General features: G+C 49.7%; 1 protein-coding gene across 1 annotated transcript; it reads right to left on the reverse strand.

The window, feature by feature from the left end:
• Positions 1–2,311: 2,311 nt before the first annotated feature.
• On the reverse strand, positions 2,312–14,945 carry LRRC74B (leucine rich repeat containing 74B). The gene is made up of 9 exons (XM_068412926.1): positions 14,879–14,945; positions 14,490–14,632; positions 13,016–13,148; positions 10,956–11,162; positions 8,527–8,636; positions 7,827–7,942; positions 7,066–7,144; positions 5,894–5,989; positions 2,312–2,842 (listed from the first exon to the last, which is right to left on the reverse strand). The coding sequence occupies exons 1-9, from the start codon at positions 14,943–14,945 to the stop codon at positions 2,729–2,731; spliced, it is 1,065 nt and encodes a 354-aa protein (XP_068269027.1). The 3' UTR covers positions 2,312–2,728.
• Between the last annotated feature and the right edge of the window lie 58 nt (positions 14,946–15,003).

The following is a 15,003-nucleotide window of genomic DNA, read 5'->3' on the forward strand; positions in this document are numbered from 1 at the left end:
CAGGGTCTCACCACCCTCACACCAAAGAATTTCTTCCTCATATCTCATCTCAATCTCCCCTCTTTCAGTTTAAAACCATTCCCCCTCATCCTGTCACTCCATCCTCTTGTCAAAAGCCCCTCTCCAGCTTTCCTGTAGCCCCTTCAGGTACTGGAAGGTGCTAGAAGGTCTCCCCAGAGCCTTCTCTTCTCCAGGAGGAACAGCCCCAACTCCCTCTTTCTGTAATGGAAATACAGCTCTCAGTAGAACTCTCCACGTGGTAATTCCTCATAACCTTTTGTAGCAGCTGCCAGAGCAAATCAAATCCCTACAACTTCACACACAAACCTCCCGCAGGCCAGCTCTGGCTGCCTGTTCCCCTCTTCTCCCTGAAGCCCTCCAGGAGAGCAAATCCTGCCTGCACAATCCTAATCCTGCCTGCACAATCCTAATCCTGCCTGCACAATCCTGCCTGCGCACAGAGCAGACCAGTGCTTGGTTTTCCACAGCCACCTCCTGCTCTCATCAAACCCGCAGGACAACAGTTCAACATATATATCCCAGTTACATTACCCCGTAACACATCGCTGGCTCACCTGGTATTTTTAGGTTCCTAAAAGGTAGGTTGACAGATTTATTGAGCTTAAAAACACCCAGCTCGACTCCAGTGACTTATGAATCAATATGTGTCAAGGCAGGGGCGAGTGGATCTTCTCTAGTTACACCAGCTGGTGAAGAATGATGGACTTGGTGCGTAAGAATTCTGTACCCACCTTATTTTTCAATACGATTTTAATTTGCATCTCATCTTTGGAGAACACAGGAAGGGCTAGGGGCAAAGGACATGACAGAAACAATAAATGGTGACTAAATATTTTAAAATATGAGTACTTATCTTGATTTAAAGCAAGGCCCGTAACAGCTTCTGTGTTTGATACACGAATTTTTCATCTAGAGATCGAGGGGGTGTCAGGATGGTGCTGATACTTCTAGAAACAACTTAGATTTACAGACCTTGCAACGTGCAAGAGACCTCTCCAAATGGTGTGAACAGACAGGCATGAGTCCAAGGCACAGCCATTATTTATTAAATACATAACAGTAACATAATTTGCACATTTATAGGACAGACTCCATCAGGTAAATCACAACTGCACAGAGTTCTTTTCAAATAAAGAGGCTAAACCTCATCTTCTGCTGAGAACTAACACTAAGTGCAATTTCACTGGTAGGCACCACGAGGTAAATGAAATACAAAAGCAAGCAAGGGGATTATAATGCTTCTGTTCTAGGGAAAAAGGCACGAGGCAAAACACAGGGCACCAGCCAGCTGCTCTGGAAGGAGACTGGCAGAAGCTGTCTTGAATTTTGGCCCCTGCCTTTGCAAGCTGCCTTCTCAGCGAGGTGTCACCGCTGCCTCACAGGAGAGCACTGCCTGGATGTCCCCAGGCCTCGTCAGTCCGCGTGGCAGTGAAACAGGGAACCAAACCCAGCGCACACCGACAGGCCCGGGGACAGACCAGGCCTGCGGAGCTGGAGCCACGGATAAAGCCAAGGTTGTTGCACGCTCTTTACAAACGACGCCTGCCAACCTTCAGGGAAGGAAAGGCAACTCTTTGTGTGTAGCCACAACTAGGTTAAGGCAGCACTGCAACACCGCTGGGGTTTGCTGCCCTCTGACTGCGGGGCAGAGCTGCCTGCGCCTTCAGCCCAAGCCAGACATCCAGAGCTCTTTGTGTGACCAGCCTCAGCCCCTCTCCTGAACTGCAAGAAACTGCTGCACAAAACTTCTTCCCAGAGACCAGGAGAGGGAGAGTCAAGCCAGGCTGCTCAGAGCACAGACATGATTCCTGCCTAATGCTCCTCAAGGAGCTCACAATTCCCCTCCTCCCTGAATCACAGCACCCAGGTGTCCCAGAGAGTGTAGTGAGCATCCACTGGTACCAGGATCACAGGAGACATCCCAGGGAGGGATGTTTTGTCCATGTGCTGTTGTCATGGCTGAACTACCACCGAGTGCCTGCCCTATTTCCAGGCAACTTGTAGCATTCGTCCTATGTAACACTGACAAAAGCAAGAGCCTGCGTCCAGGAAATAACACCGCCAGTCACGGTCCAGGACAGGAACTCCGCTCTGGAGAGCATGGGCTCCATGTAAGGCTGAGGAACTGTGGTAGGAAGCAGCTGAGAATGAGTGACCAGCACATCTGACATCCAGTTCAGCAAAGGCAACCCCGGCTGTGTAACAGGAGCACAAGCCTAAGGCAGAGAGCATTTCACAGCACATCTCTGGGTAGGACTTTGCTTCCTACATAACAAGCACGCTCTTGGGCTGTACAGACCCCCCTGCAGTGGGCTATGGATCCAGACACCAGCAGCAGCTACAGCACATGGTGGTCCACCAGGCAAATGTTCCTACACACAAACATGATGATTAAAAAGGAGCCCCTGGACTCTCATCCGTGGGGATGCGCTTGCATGTGCTGGAAGAGACTCAGAGCTGGTCGTAGCAGAAATCTTAAAGCAAAAAGACAGAAAAACTTCCAAGTTTCAGCAATGATGAAGCAGCCAATATTTCCATGGATCCTGTCTTCAGCACTGTCCTGGGGCGTCCTCGTGTCACAAGCTTGGTGAGTGGCACTGGGGTGTTTGGCAGAGGTGCTGAAGAAGCAGCCCCAAAGAGACTCATTTTAAGCCACTGTGTTCTGGAAATTACCCACCACTTTGGGCTGAGTCCAAAGCTCAACCTTCTACTGACTTTTCCTCTGCAACTTTGTGTTTCCACCATGTCTGAGAAGAAGATTTGGGAAAAGTATTTTCACAGCATCACACAGCTCTGCAAGCTCTTTGTTCGTAGGGATGTCCTAGAAGGGAAAATCACTCCAGGTAAAGCAAACATGTGGCATGATTTATGCTGCCTCAGAAAACAGATATTGCAATATATTCTGTGCTATCTAAACATAAACACGGAATTCTGACACAAGGTTGTGAGATTCAGGGCTGCTAGCCAACACCACCACGTTACTGGTGGATAAGAGATTCAACAAGCAGCAGCATCCTGCTCTCAGGGCAAGAAGAAGAACTAAAGTGACGGCGAAGCAGCCCAGAAATCAAAGGAAGATATCAGGAAAGTCAAAGGAAGAATCAAAGGATTCATGTAAGTTCCTCGCTGCACTGCCAAAAGACAGCGAGCTAAAGTTCATAAAATAAAGAAGTCATTGCTAGGCCACTCTCCATCATCTTTGCTAAGTCGTGGGCAACGGGAGAGGTGCCTGAGGACTGGAGGAAAGCGAATGTCACTCCAGTCTTCAAAAAGGGCAAGAAGGAGGACCCGGGTAACTATAGACCGGTCAGCCTCACCCCCATCCCCAGAAAGGTGATGGAACAACTTGTCCTTGGTGCTGTCTCTAGGCACATCAAGGATAGGGGGATCATTAGGGGCAGTCAACATGGCTTCACCAACGGGAAGTCATGCTCAACCAACTTGATAGCCTTTTATGAGGACGTAACCCGGTGGATAGATGATGGTAAAGCTGTGGATGTGGTCTATCTCGATTTCAGTAAAGCGTTTGACACGGTCTCCCACAGCATCCTCACAGCTAAACTGGGGAAGTGTGGTCTGGATGATCGGGTAGTGAGGTGGATTGTGAACTGGCTGAAGGAAAGAAGCCAGAGAGTGGTGGTCAATGGGACAGAGTCCAGTTGGAGGTCTGTATCTAGTGGCGTCCCTCAAGGGTCGGTACTGGGACCAGTACCATTCGATATATTCATTAATGACTTGGATGAGGGATTAGAGTGCACTGTCAGCAAGTTCGCTGATGACACCAAACTGCGAGGAGCGGTTGACACACCAGCAGGCTGTGCTGCCATTCAGAGAGACCTGGACAGGCTGGAGAGTTGGGCGGGGAGAAATTTAATGAAACATAACAAGGGCAAGTGTAGAGTCCTGCATCTGGGCAAGAACAACCCCATGTACCAGTATAAGTTGGGGACAGACCTGTTGGAGAGCAGCGTAGGGGAAAGGGACCTGGGGGTCCTAGTGGACAGCAGGATGACCATGAGCCAGCAGTGTACCCTTGTGGCCAAGGCGGCCAATGGCATCCTGGGGTATATTAGAAGGGGTGTGGTTAGCAGGTCAAGAGAGGTTCTCCTCCCCCTGTACTCTGAAGGGCAAGTGTCATGAGGATGGAGCCAGGCTCTTCTCAGTGACATCCATTGACAGGACAAGGGGCAACGGGTGCAAGCTGGAACACAGGAGGTTCCACATAAATATGAGGAAAAACTTCTTTACAGTGAGGGTAACTGAACACTGGCACAGGCTGCCCAGGGAGGTTGTGGAGTCTCCTTCTCTGGAGATGTTCAAAACCCGCCTGGACGCGTTCCTGTGTGACATGATCCAGGTAATCCTGCTCCCGCAGGGGGATTGGACTAGATGATCTTTCGAGGTCCCTTCCAATCCCTAACATTCTGTGATTCTGTGATTCTGTGTGATAAAGGTGGAAAATACCCTGTCAAAAACAAACCAAAAAAACCCTGAAGAGAAAGTCAGGACAATGCCAGGACAGCTAGCAAGCTCAGAAGAACAGTCTCCAGGAAGAGAAGTTAAAACAGCTGGGAAGGAGAAGGTACAAGGGGTAGCCACTGAATGACAGGGAAAGGCTCAACATTTCAGGGATCATCTGGTCTCTGTTTAGGGCAGATGTCTGGATTGCTCACAGCAAAGGGTCACGAAGGACCAGATCAACCTGATTAAATGCTGGTGACTGCAGGAAGCTCTTTCCTCTGAGCTCACCATCAGAGTCTCCCTGTGTAGTCCACGGTGATAGAGTCAGTAGGGTCAGCAGAGCTGAGGTGCAAATCTGCCCACCCTAAAGCAGACCTCTACACCTAGGTGTGTTCATTTTGCCTTAAATACCATTGATTAAACCTCCATCTTCTAGAAACAGATCTCATGGAATCACATCAGACATAGTCACCTATGTTGTATATGAGTTAGGCAAGACAAATCCCTCCTCAATAAACAACTGAGTAACTGTCTTCTCTTTTTAGAAATTAAAAGTAGTTGCCAGCTAATTGATCCTAAGGGCATTAAGTAGTACTGGCCTGAGACAGAGCCTCTGTTCTGGGTGATGCTCTTTGGTATAGGGTGTATGAAGAGGCCTTGTGCTGAGACCTACTTGGTGACAGACGGCTGCCTTCTCGCGTCCGGCACTGTTCACAAAGGGGGTAGATGTTCAAGTGGGAGTTCTTGTGCCATTTAAGGGACATTTAGCTGTCCCATTTCTAATGAGAAATGGGACAGAAACCCTTCCAGAACTTGAGCAGAGAGCTCAAGCTTCCCAGGGAATTTCTGAATTCAGAGGCAGCCAGATTCCTCCAAGTGCCCAGCACCTTTGCACCGAGAACGGAGCCCTGCTTCCTCCACACCCTGCTGCTGCCCAAAGCCTGAGCAACACCCAGCTCGGTGCATTCCTGCACCTTGGTGCTGCTGCAAGAACACAAAGTGGGGCCTGGACACATACAGACATGTCCATGTTTTCAAGTGGGGGGGCATTCCCTCCATGTACAGTCATAGAATCATAGAAACGTTTGGGTTGGAAAGAACCTTTAAGATCATCAAGTCCAACCATTAGCCCAGCACTGCCAAGGCCACCACTAACCCATGGCCCTCAGCACCACATCTACATGGCTTTTAAATCCCCCCAGGGATGGGGACTCCACCACTGCCCTGGGCAGCCTGTGCCAGTGCCTGACAACCCTTTGGGGGAAGAAATTTTTCCTAATATCAATATCCAAGTCCTCGCTGGGCAGCAACAGCGCCGGAGCCAGAATCCCTCTGGCAGCCCTTTGTTATTCATACACCATGCATTCAACCTCTTCCCTCCCTTCCCTCTTCTTTCTGGTGTAACACTCACTGGTAAATCCAGGATCTCTACGCCAGTGCCAGAATTTGCTTGTAGAGCTTTGAGGACCCCACAGCAGCCTTCACTCTGCATGGGATTTCTGGTCATCTGCAGTCAGAAGAGAAACAGCACAAGGAGAGGTGACAGGAGTTTTTTTTGTATGATCCTTGACGGTACCAGTGGTCCCCAGTGGTAGAGATACCAGCGGGTTTTACTTCAAGTGCCAGTATCACTGAGCCAAGGGCTCTCAAGTGCCACCCGCCATGCCAAGCTGGACACACTGCTGCAGAAATAGGATGCTAACCATGCTGCAAGACACGGCAGGACAGGCAGCAGTTCACACAGTGGCAAAGTCACAGAAATCTCTCTTCACCGAGGAAACTGCTGGATACCAGCCCTCTGTCTTAATGAGAGCATACTGCAACCAGGGAAGCATGGGAGGAGACAGGCTGGGGCAAGCAGCTCCCTGATTTTGCTGTGGATTTGTTCTAAGGGGTTCCAATCCAGGACAATCCATATCCTGGGCTGCATCCCCAGCAGCGTGGCCAGCAGGGCGAGGGAGGGGATTCTGCCCCTCTGCTCCGCTCTCGGGAGACCCCCCCTGCAGTGCTGCGTCCAGCTCTGGGGCCCCAACACAAGAAGGACATGGAGCTGTTGGAGCGAGTCCAGAGGAGGCCACGGAGATGCTCAGAGGGCTGGAGCCCCTCTGCTATGGAGACAGGCTGAGAGAGCTGGGGCTGTTCAGCCTGGAGAAGAGAAGGCTCCGGGGAGACCTTCTAGCACCTTCCAGTGCCTGAAGGGACTACAGGAAAGCTGGAGAGGGGCTTTTTTGCAAGGGCGTGGAGTGAGAGGACAAGGGGGAACGGTTTTAAACTGAAAGAGGGGAGATTGAGATGAGATCTGAGGAAGAAATTCTTTGCTGTGAGGGTGGTGAGACCCTGGCCCAGGTTGCCCAGAGCAGCTGTGGCTGCCCCCTCCCTGGCAGTGTTCAAGGGCAGGTTGGATGGGGCTGGGAGCAACCTGGTCTGGTGGAAGGTGTCCCTGCCTGTGGCAGGGGGTTGGAACTAGATGATATTTAAGGTCCATTCCAACTGAAACCAGTCTGTGACCCTATGACATACATGCATCAGCGATATTTAAATATGCGTAAGAAGCTCCAATACCCTCCTAGGATAGTTACTCACGTTAAGTCTTTTCAGAGTCTTGTTTTCTTTCAGGCCAGCTGCAATGTGCAGAGCTCCTTCCACCGAAATACGGTTGTTGCTAAAAGCAGACAAAAGGCACGCTTCACACGCTGAGCTGCAGGTGTTCCAGAGCCACATCGCTCAGGCAAAGGATACGCAACCTCCTGCTTCACCCAGCACTGAAAATATGTTGTATCCAGAGGGAATTTAGGGCAGCTCCTTCCAACTAAACAATTGTATTTGGAAGGCTGGAAGCAGTGAGGAGCTGCCAAATCCCACAGGCTGATAGAGGTGAGGCTGAGACAGCCCCCAGTAGTGAGGCTGACCGTGTATCTCCCATAGGCACAGACACAAGTGCATGCAATGCATGCATACGGCCAGCCACACAGATCAACACAGACAGAAACACTCAACATTCACACCTCATCCCGCTCTTTTCCCATGCTTGTTCCTCCCCAGAGCACCTAGATCCCTTCCCTCGCCCTTGGTTCCTCCCCTAAACATCCCCTAACAGGCCTTGTGCAATCCCCAGATGCTCTGTCCCTGCATCCCATAACACATCCCCCAGCCCCTCGGCTGTGACCTCAAGTTTAAGGAGAGGAACTGGGATTTGGGATGAGACCAGCAGCACCAGTATGTTGTAGCGCTCCCTCTGCCTTATGCACCTACTGCTCTCTGCAGGTAGGAGATCCAAATGGCTGCTGTGGGCATTGCCTATCACTGCAAAATGGGAGAAAATTCAGGACCGGAGTCTGGCTCACCTAATGTTGAGCTCTTCCAGCACATTGTTGGCCTTAAGAGCCTCCCCCAAGGCAGCTGCTCCACTGTTGCCAAAGCCGTTGTAGGAAACGTCCAGCACTTTGAGGAATACGTTTGCCTGTGGTGTGACATAAACACACAACTGAAAGTCTCCCTGTCACTCGATTCAACCTTGAAGAAATATCCTGCCTGTGCACTACTGTTCCTTCTACTGTCCAAAAAGAGTTGGGGGCTTGCTAGGCCTTGGATGGCACATGTGATTTGCATTATACAAGAGGTGAAATTAATTTACCTTAGTGGCCCCTTCCAGCCTAAGAGGCTGGAAGAACTGTTTCATATTTTAATGAGAGACATTAGACACTACTTTCTTTTAGTAGAGTAAAAACTGTATACAAAACAATTTCTGTATTGATTTATGAATCAGAACTGAAATGAAACAATCCAAAACATTCCTTACAGTAATTTTGACTCTAAAAAGGGAAAGAACTAGAAAGGGAAATGAAAACATATGCAATATATCAATAGACAATGGATGATTTTACTCCTTAGTTCCAAGGTCTGTATGATCCCAGATCACAGATGGCTCTTGGACAGGCAAGGGCACAAGGCAAACAGCACATCACGGCATTCACGCTCGTTTAAACACATAAAGCTTCATGCGTGTTCTCAGAATTTACAAACAGGAGTGAAAGCATTTCCTACCCCCAAGCCCCTGGCCAAGGCAGCTGCCCCTTGGCTATGGAAATGGTTCCAGCTGATTTTAAGTTCCTTTAATCCAATGTTTTCTGCTATTGCTGTTCCAAGAACTTCACCTAAGAAAAAATACGTGAAGCCAAACAGTTGAGGAGTTAAAAGGATTAGCTGCTCTGCTAATCCTGCTCTGCAAAACAGGAAGCTTAAGTTAGTTCAGCTAATTCTCTGCAACTACCTCCAGGCAGGCAATTAAAACTACAACATATTATTTTCTTTATACCTCATTTACCATAAACACAAAGCAGAAGCTGCTGGTCAATAAAGTAAATGTGTTCTCTGACCACAACCTGCAAATGTAGCAGAGAAGGGAGAGAAAATCCAGTCACCATATTGCAAAGCCAGGGTCTGCTGCTCATGCATGGAAATCAGGCTGCACAGGCTTCCTTCTCCTGCCTGATGTGACTCTGAAAGCTGACACCAAGCAACCAGGTAGCTCCCCACCGCCTCTCACCCTTCCCCAGCTCTGGCCTCCAGCCAGCTGAAGTCTGCTCCCGTGTTCAGCTGGCAGAGAAGCCAGCTCTGCTCTCTCTTTAACCCCTCCCAGAGCTCCTGTGCCATTATAACATCTGAAGAGGTTTCCTCAGCACGTGTTCTGCGAGTTTCCAATGGGGCAGGAAAAGAAATGAGGTTGTCAACCAACACAGAAGAAAAGGAAGGCACTGCCATGGAAGACCAGAAGAGTGGGGAGAGCTGTTTGACTGTAAAGGCAGGAGGAGATGAGCAGGGTAAGGGTGGACAGAAAAACAGCCACTGCAACCTTCAAAAGTAAAAATGAGGAAAAAAGCAGAACAGAACTGGGAAGGAACGAAGTGAATGGCTGGTGTGTTCCTGGTGGCCAGAAGAGATGAGGATTATGGTGGTTTCCTCACTTGTGAGCCAGAGAAGCCCACTGAAGACATAGAGGATCTTCAAGGAGCAGGCTCTAGCAGGTGAGATGTGTGATGACTAAGGGTTGTAAAGCAGTGGAGAGAAGATGGTGGATTTTTCATGAAAGACACAACCAGGGGAGAATGTGGATCTGACAGAGCATGGGATGTGGCATGGGAGAGGAAGAATTCAGTGTCTCCGTCTCTTGAGTGTGTACCCATCACAGACAGTGTTGGAAGTAGAGGGATTTGGAGCACAGTTGTAGGGTGAGACCAGGAGTAGGGAGGAGATTTGTGAATCTTCAGCCTGGAGGTAGCAGAATACATGGCTAGGGTTGCCCAAGGACAGCCATAGATGGAGACAATGAAGCACATGCCAGCAAGGTGCAAAAAGGAGAGGAGCATAAAGGTTGAAAAGTCAGGGATTAGCAATGACATCATGAGGAGTATCCTGCAGAAGTGGACAGTCAGGAAGAAAGGATGAGTTCAGCCCAGCACAAGTGTGCCTGGTGAAACCAGTACAGACGGAGGCCCAGAGAGCAGTAACTGGGTTGCATCACATCGCAGAGCATCACAGGAGCTCTGTGAATGCAAGGATGTAACGATTAAACACCAGTGTGCTTAAAAATCCAGAGCCAAAGAAAAAGCAATATGCATTAACGAGGTTGAGACCAACAAGAACATAGAAAAGAAACAGCCAAAGTCATTAGCAAAGGAAGTCTCCAAACCACAAGCTGTCGAGGGTGGCGAAGTATCAAGGAAGCACAACCGCCTGCTTGTTCCACTCTCACACCCTCCCCTTGGCACCCGCAATCACCTCTCGTGACAGGGAGCGAGACAGAAGCTGGCAAACTCCGTTCTGCTGTTTTCTTCTGCTCTTATTAAGCATTTTACACACCTGTGAAAGCTGAAATAATGATCAAGAAAAAAAGCAAATGATAGTTCAGTGAAAGGAAGGCCATGGGAACTTGGGAACTAGGATGAACAGGGGAAAGAAGCAGAAGAGGTAAAGCTTGCAATGCTATAAGAAGAGGCAGAGACAAAGATGAACAAACTATGACAGCTTGATACTGGTTTTATAGAATCATTTTGGTTGGAAAGTACCTTTAAGATCAAGTCCAGCCGCTAACCCAGCACTGCCAAGGCCACCACTAACCCATGGCCCTCAGCACCACATCTACACGGCTTTTAAATCCCCCCAGGGATGGGGACTCCACCACTGCCCTGGGCAGCCTGTGCCAGTGCTTGACAACCCTTTTGGGGAAGACATTGTCCCTGATCTCCAATCTAAACCTCCCCTGGGGCAACTTGAGGCCATTTCCTCTCGTCCTATCATTTGTTACTTGGGAGAATTTTTTTTTGCCTACAAAGAGCCAAAAATATTTTCAGGAAACTGAAAATATTAACCAGCCCTGCTCTCCAAAGGTCTGAGGCAGGCAAGCAGCTCATTAAGCTGCACGGCGAACTGCTGCAGCACCCCTCTCTGTGCAAGGTGCACAGACAGCACTTTACCTGCTTTGTCACCAAACATGTTGTAACTTAGATCCAGAATTTCCACTTTGCTGTTTGCTGTGATGGCATCTGCTAAATACTTCGCTGCGTGATCATCAAATTCATTTCCTGAGAGCTGGAGGGAGGCAATTGTAGTATTTTCTAAAAGCAGAGCAGAAAAGGCCTTAGCTCCTTCAACGCCTAATTTGTTGTCAGATAAATCAACAGCTGGGGAAAGAAAAAACATTATCAGATCATCAAATTATGTCATATCAGCACCTGATCTCTATGCTGCAAAGGCAGAAGCAGTGCCAGACTTGGAAAATAAGAATGCAGAACCTGGTCTAACAGAGCATGTTAGTAGGAACAACAGAACTTCATTTTTTAATTCAAAGCCTGTCCCCAAGATAGGCCCATTCAAGTTTTGCCACCTGAATATGGGACATGAGACAAAAGTGCTCCTTGTACATCTGTGCTTCCCACTCCAGGCACAACCTACACTCAGCTAAATTAAACCAGCTTTCTTGGTTCCTCACCATGGCTTGAAAAAAAGTGTAGGCTGGGAGAGGCAGGGAAGCTAAATGTAACAACATGAATGGATGTGAAGACAGACACTGAGACCCAACTATGAAACATGAATTTTCCTACCACAGAAGTAACAGAACCCCTAAATCTCTAATGCCACAGAATCACAGAATCAACCAGGTTGGAAAAGCCCTCTGGGATCATCGAGTCCAACCATTGCCCTGACACCACCATGGCAACTAGACCAGGGCACTAAGTGCCATGTCCAGGCTTTTCTTAAACACCTCCAGAGATGGTACCGAATCCAAGCACTAGAGAACAAAAAGAAGGAAATCTCATCTTAACAGGAGCTTCACAGCACAGAACCTGTCCTCTTCATCTGTGATGATTTCCTGACAAAGCAGATGAGGGTTGTCTCAGGTACACGAGAGCTGTGTTCTATTCTGAGCTGTCTAAACTGACCCTGTTCTTTGTGAATAAAATATACCCTTCAGTGCAGCAACCAGCGTGATTTATAGCGAAGTTCTGCCTGTGTTGTGGCAGGGGCCTGGAGATTCAGACACTGAAACAGAAGGTTAATGCAAGCACTGGAAAATGACACAGAGACATGACAGGGGCTCCACGCAGCCCTGTGCTGGGTCTCTGCTCTGTGCTCTTCACACAGCAGCACAGCACAGGGACTCCTAGTCTCTGCACGTAACAACCTCAGGTTTTGCAGAGCTTGTTAGTGCTTCTGGGTACGTGCTGGCACAACCAGTTGTATCCCACTGAACTGCCTTTGCTGCACCTTGGCTCTGCATAGGACCCTGCCACATGTAACCCACAACCCAGGTAACCTGTCCCCCTATAACTGGGAGCTGCAACTTAAATTACGAAAGGCAGGAATACTGACCCTGGAAAAGCAGGGACTAAAACCATGATCTCTAGTCTCAACACTGCCTGACTGAGACTTAAATTGAAGCAGCACTGCTCTGCTTCTGCTCCCTGTATCTGTAGCATCTGTAGTCTAATACTACAGAGGTATCAGACATGTGAAATGTCCCTGGGAAGGGCAGACGTGTGCTGCTGCAAGAACACAGGCCTGCAGATTCACTCTAGGTGGGCTCCCCTTCCACCTGCCCCTACACAGAAGCCTGGTTTTCCTAGACGCAGATCCTGCAAATCCAGCTTAGAAAGTGTTAACCACTATTAACCACATCCTCTGAACAGTCTAAGTTTCAGGTGGATGTTTCTGATCCACGATCAAACCAGAAACTTGCTCTTTCCCCTGACTTTCCAGCAGCTTCACAGGATTAACAGGACTGGGCTGGCTGCAGTTAGCGGCATCCTAACTTCACAAAAGCGAAGGCCATGAATACAGGTGGAGAAAGGTGATGAAGCAGCACAGTTTTAAACACAGTTTTAAACTGTTCAAACAGCACCCCAGTTCTGGTACCCTTTTCACACGCACAGAGTCACTATGACAGCAGGACTAGTTAAATCCACAAAGAAGCCAGCACAATTTCTCCTCTACAGCAACGCGTCTACCAGAGAACGTTAGGTGGGAGAACACCAACCTGAAATGTAGCAGTTTTCTTTCAGCATCTCCGCAATTGCAGCCGCCCCTTCTCCCTGCAGCCAGTTGTCACTCAGGTCTAACGTGAGGACGGAGGTATCGACCATCAGGGAATGAGCTAAAGCCTTGGCACCCTGCAACAAAAAAAACCCCACAACAAGTCATTTACAGTTTTACCAGGTTCACAAAGCTCTTGTGAATGTTTTTGTTTCAGCTCCCCTTAGCCTGGCAGGGCTCGGGGGCATTTCACAAAGCAACCAGCAAAAAGGTTCCCCTTCCAAACTCACTTCAAGCTAGGCTAGAAAAGCAAACCCTGAATATGGTTTATGTTCAAGAGATTTTATTTTGCTTATGTTGTTAAAAAATTAATTTCTCCTTCCACAAAAACAATGAAAAAGTACTTCTGCTGTCAATATTCATGATGTAGAGGAAAAGGGAAAGGTTCTCGCCCACTGTGCCTGATGATGTACCTCTCCAAACATCACCTGGCAGTCTGTGAGTACAGCCATAGTAAGCATTCCTTTAGTTTACTTACGGCTGCTCTGAATCCTCACCTCAACATTTAAGAAGCTTCTATTGCGTCAGTGTCCTGCTTTGTCTCACTGGGAATTCTTAATTTCAAAAATATTTAGAATTAAACAGAAGTATGGCAATGACCTTGTGATTACTCAACAGATACTGCAAAATCAAATTATTTTCTCCAGCCTTGGATGTCAGACACAGGAAAATGAACTGGAAGGGACCTCAGAGAACTATTCCAGATAAAATAACAGAACAAAAGGGTTTATCACCAAAAATTAGTATGAAAGGCTGCGTCCTTTTCATGGTCCAAACTCCACCTTTCCAAAATGCCCACTGAAAACAGCTTTCATGGGTGGGACTACCTGACACAAACCAATGTGTGAACATACAAAAGGTTTATGATTTCCTCCTGAAAATATTAATTTAAAAAACATGGGGTACCCCAAGGGAGACAACAGACAGGTAAAATTTGCAGCCTAAGGGGGAAGAGGGGTAATGACACACCGGCACATCCCATCCTCCCACCTCCCATCCCGTGTCCGCAGGACACAACTCCCGCTCCCGAGCCCTGCAAGACAACGCGTTGACAAATCCCCACCGCTCACCCAACACCAAACCTCACGTGGAGTAACTGGCCCCTGAGCGGTATCTGAACTGCCAGCAATGCAGGCAGAAAACGGTCCTTGACATGTTCTTGACATAAAACTTGGGTTGCTCTGACACGCAGAGGAGTTACACCAGCACGTGCGTTAGGGGGAAGGACAAATCTACAGTCCCTAGGTGGGGATGTTTGCACTTGTTTCTGGTTCTGGCGAGGGCCCACAGCTAAGTGTGACAGCAGGGTGACAGAGGGGACAGCCCCGGCTGGCTGACGGGGTTTGCAGCCCCTCTGATGCCCCAGGGCCCTGCGGCGGGTGTCTCTCACGCAGGGTGATGGTGCTGCCGACCCTCACCCGTGGGCCCAGGCCCCGGTGCCGCAGGCTGAGTGTGGGGCCTGGCGTGCGCTGCAGGAGGCCGGAGGCCGGGGTCACGCCGCAGGCCCGGCACGCGGCCCGGTATCGGCTCTCTCCCACCGGGCCGCCGGCGTCCTCCTCACCTGCGGGGAAAGAGCGTTGGGGACAGTTTCACCGAGTGCTCACACGGAGCCCCAGCGCCCGCCGCGTTGTTGCGGTTCCTCCACCACCACCGCGGGGACGCGGCCTAGGCCCGGGCCCGAGCCAGGCCGCTGCCTCCCAGGCCCGGCGGGACAAGCCTGGCGTTCCCCCGGGCCCACCCCAGGGACACCGCCCGCGGAGGCCGGGCCGGAGTCAACCCCAGCCGGCGGAGCCCCCTCACACCGCACCCGAGCTCCCCCCGTCCGCGTCGCTGCCGCCGCCGCCGCCGCCCCCCATCGTTGCCGCCACCGCCATCATCTCCGGCCCGGGCCCGCCGCGCTGCTGCCATGGCGACGGGGCGGAGCGGGGCTGC

Source organism: Nyctibius grandis, chromosome 14 (genome assembly GCF_013368605.1).
Source record: "Nyctibius grandis isolate bNycGra1 chromosome 14, bNycGra1.pri, whole genome shotgun sequence".
NCBI classification, from domain to species: domain Eukaryota; kingdom Metazoa; phylum Chordata; class Aves; order Nyctibiiformes; family Nyctibiidae; genus Nyctibius; species Nyctibius grandis.

Excerpts from the sequence above, each read along its gene's own strand:
- LRRC74B (XM_068412926.1), bottom strand. The coding sequence starts at position 14,945 with ATGGCGGTGGCGGCAACGATGGGGGGCGGCGGCGGCGGCGGCAGCGAC. Across the intron at positions 7,145-7,826 it reads CTGGAAGAGCTCAACATTAG|CAACAACCGTATTTCGGTGG; the intron begins GTGAGCCAGACT and ends GTCTGCTTTTAG. Across the intron at positions 2,843-5,893 it reads TAGAGATCCTGGATTTACCA|GACATCCCTACGAACAAAGA; the intron begins GTGAGTGTTACA and ends TTTCCCTTCTAG.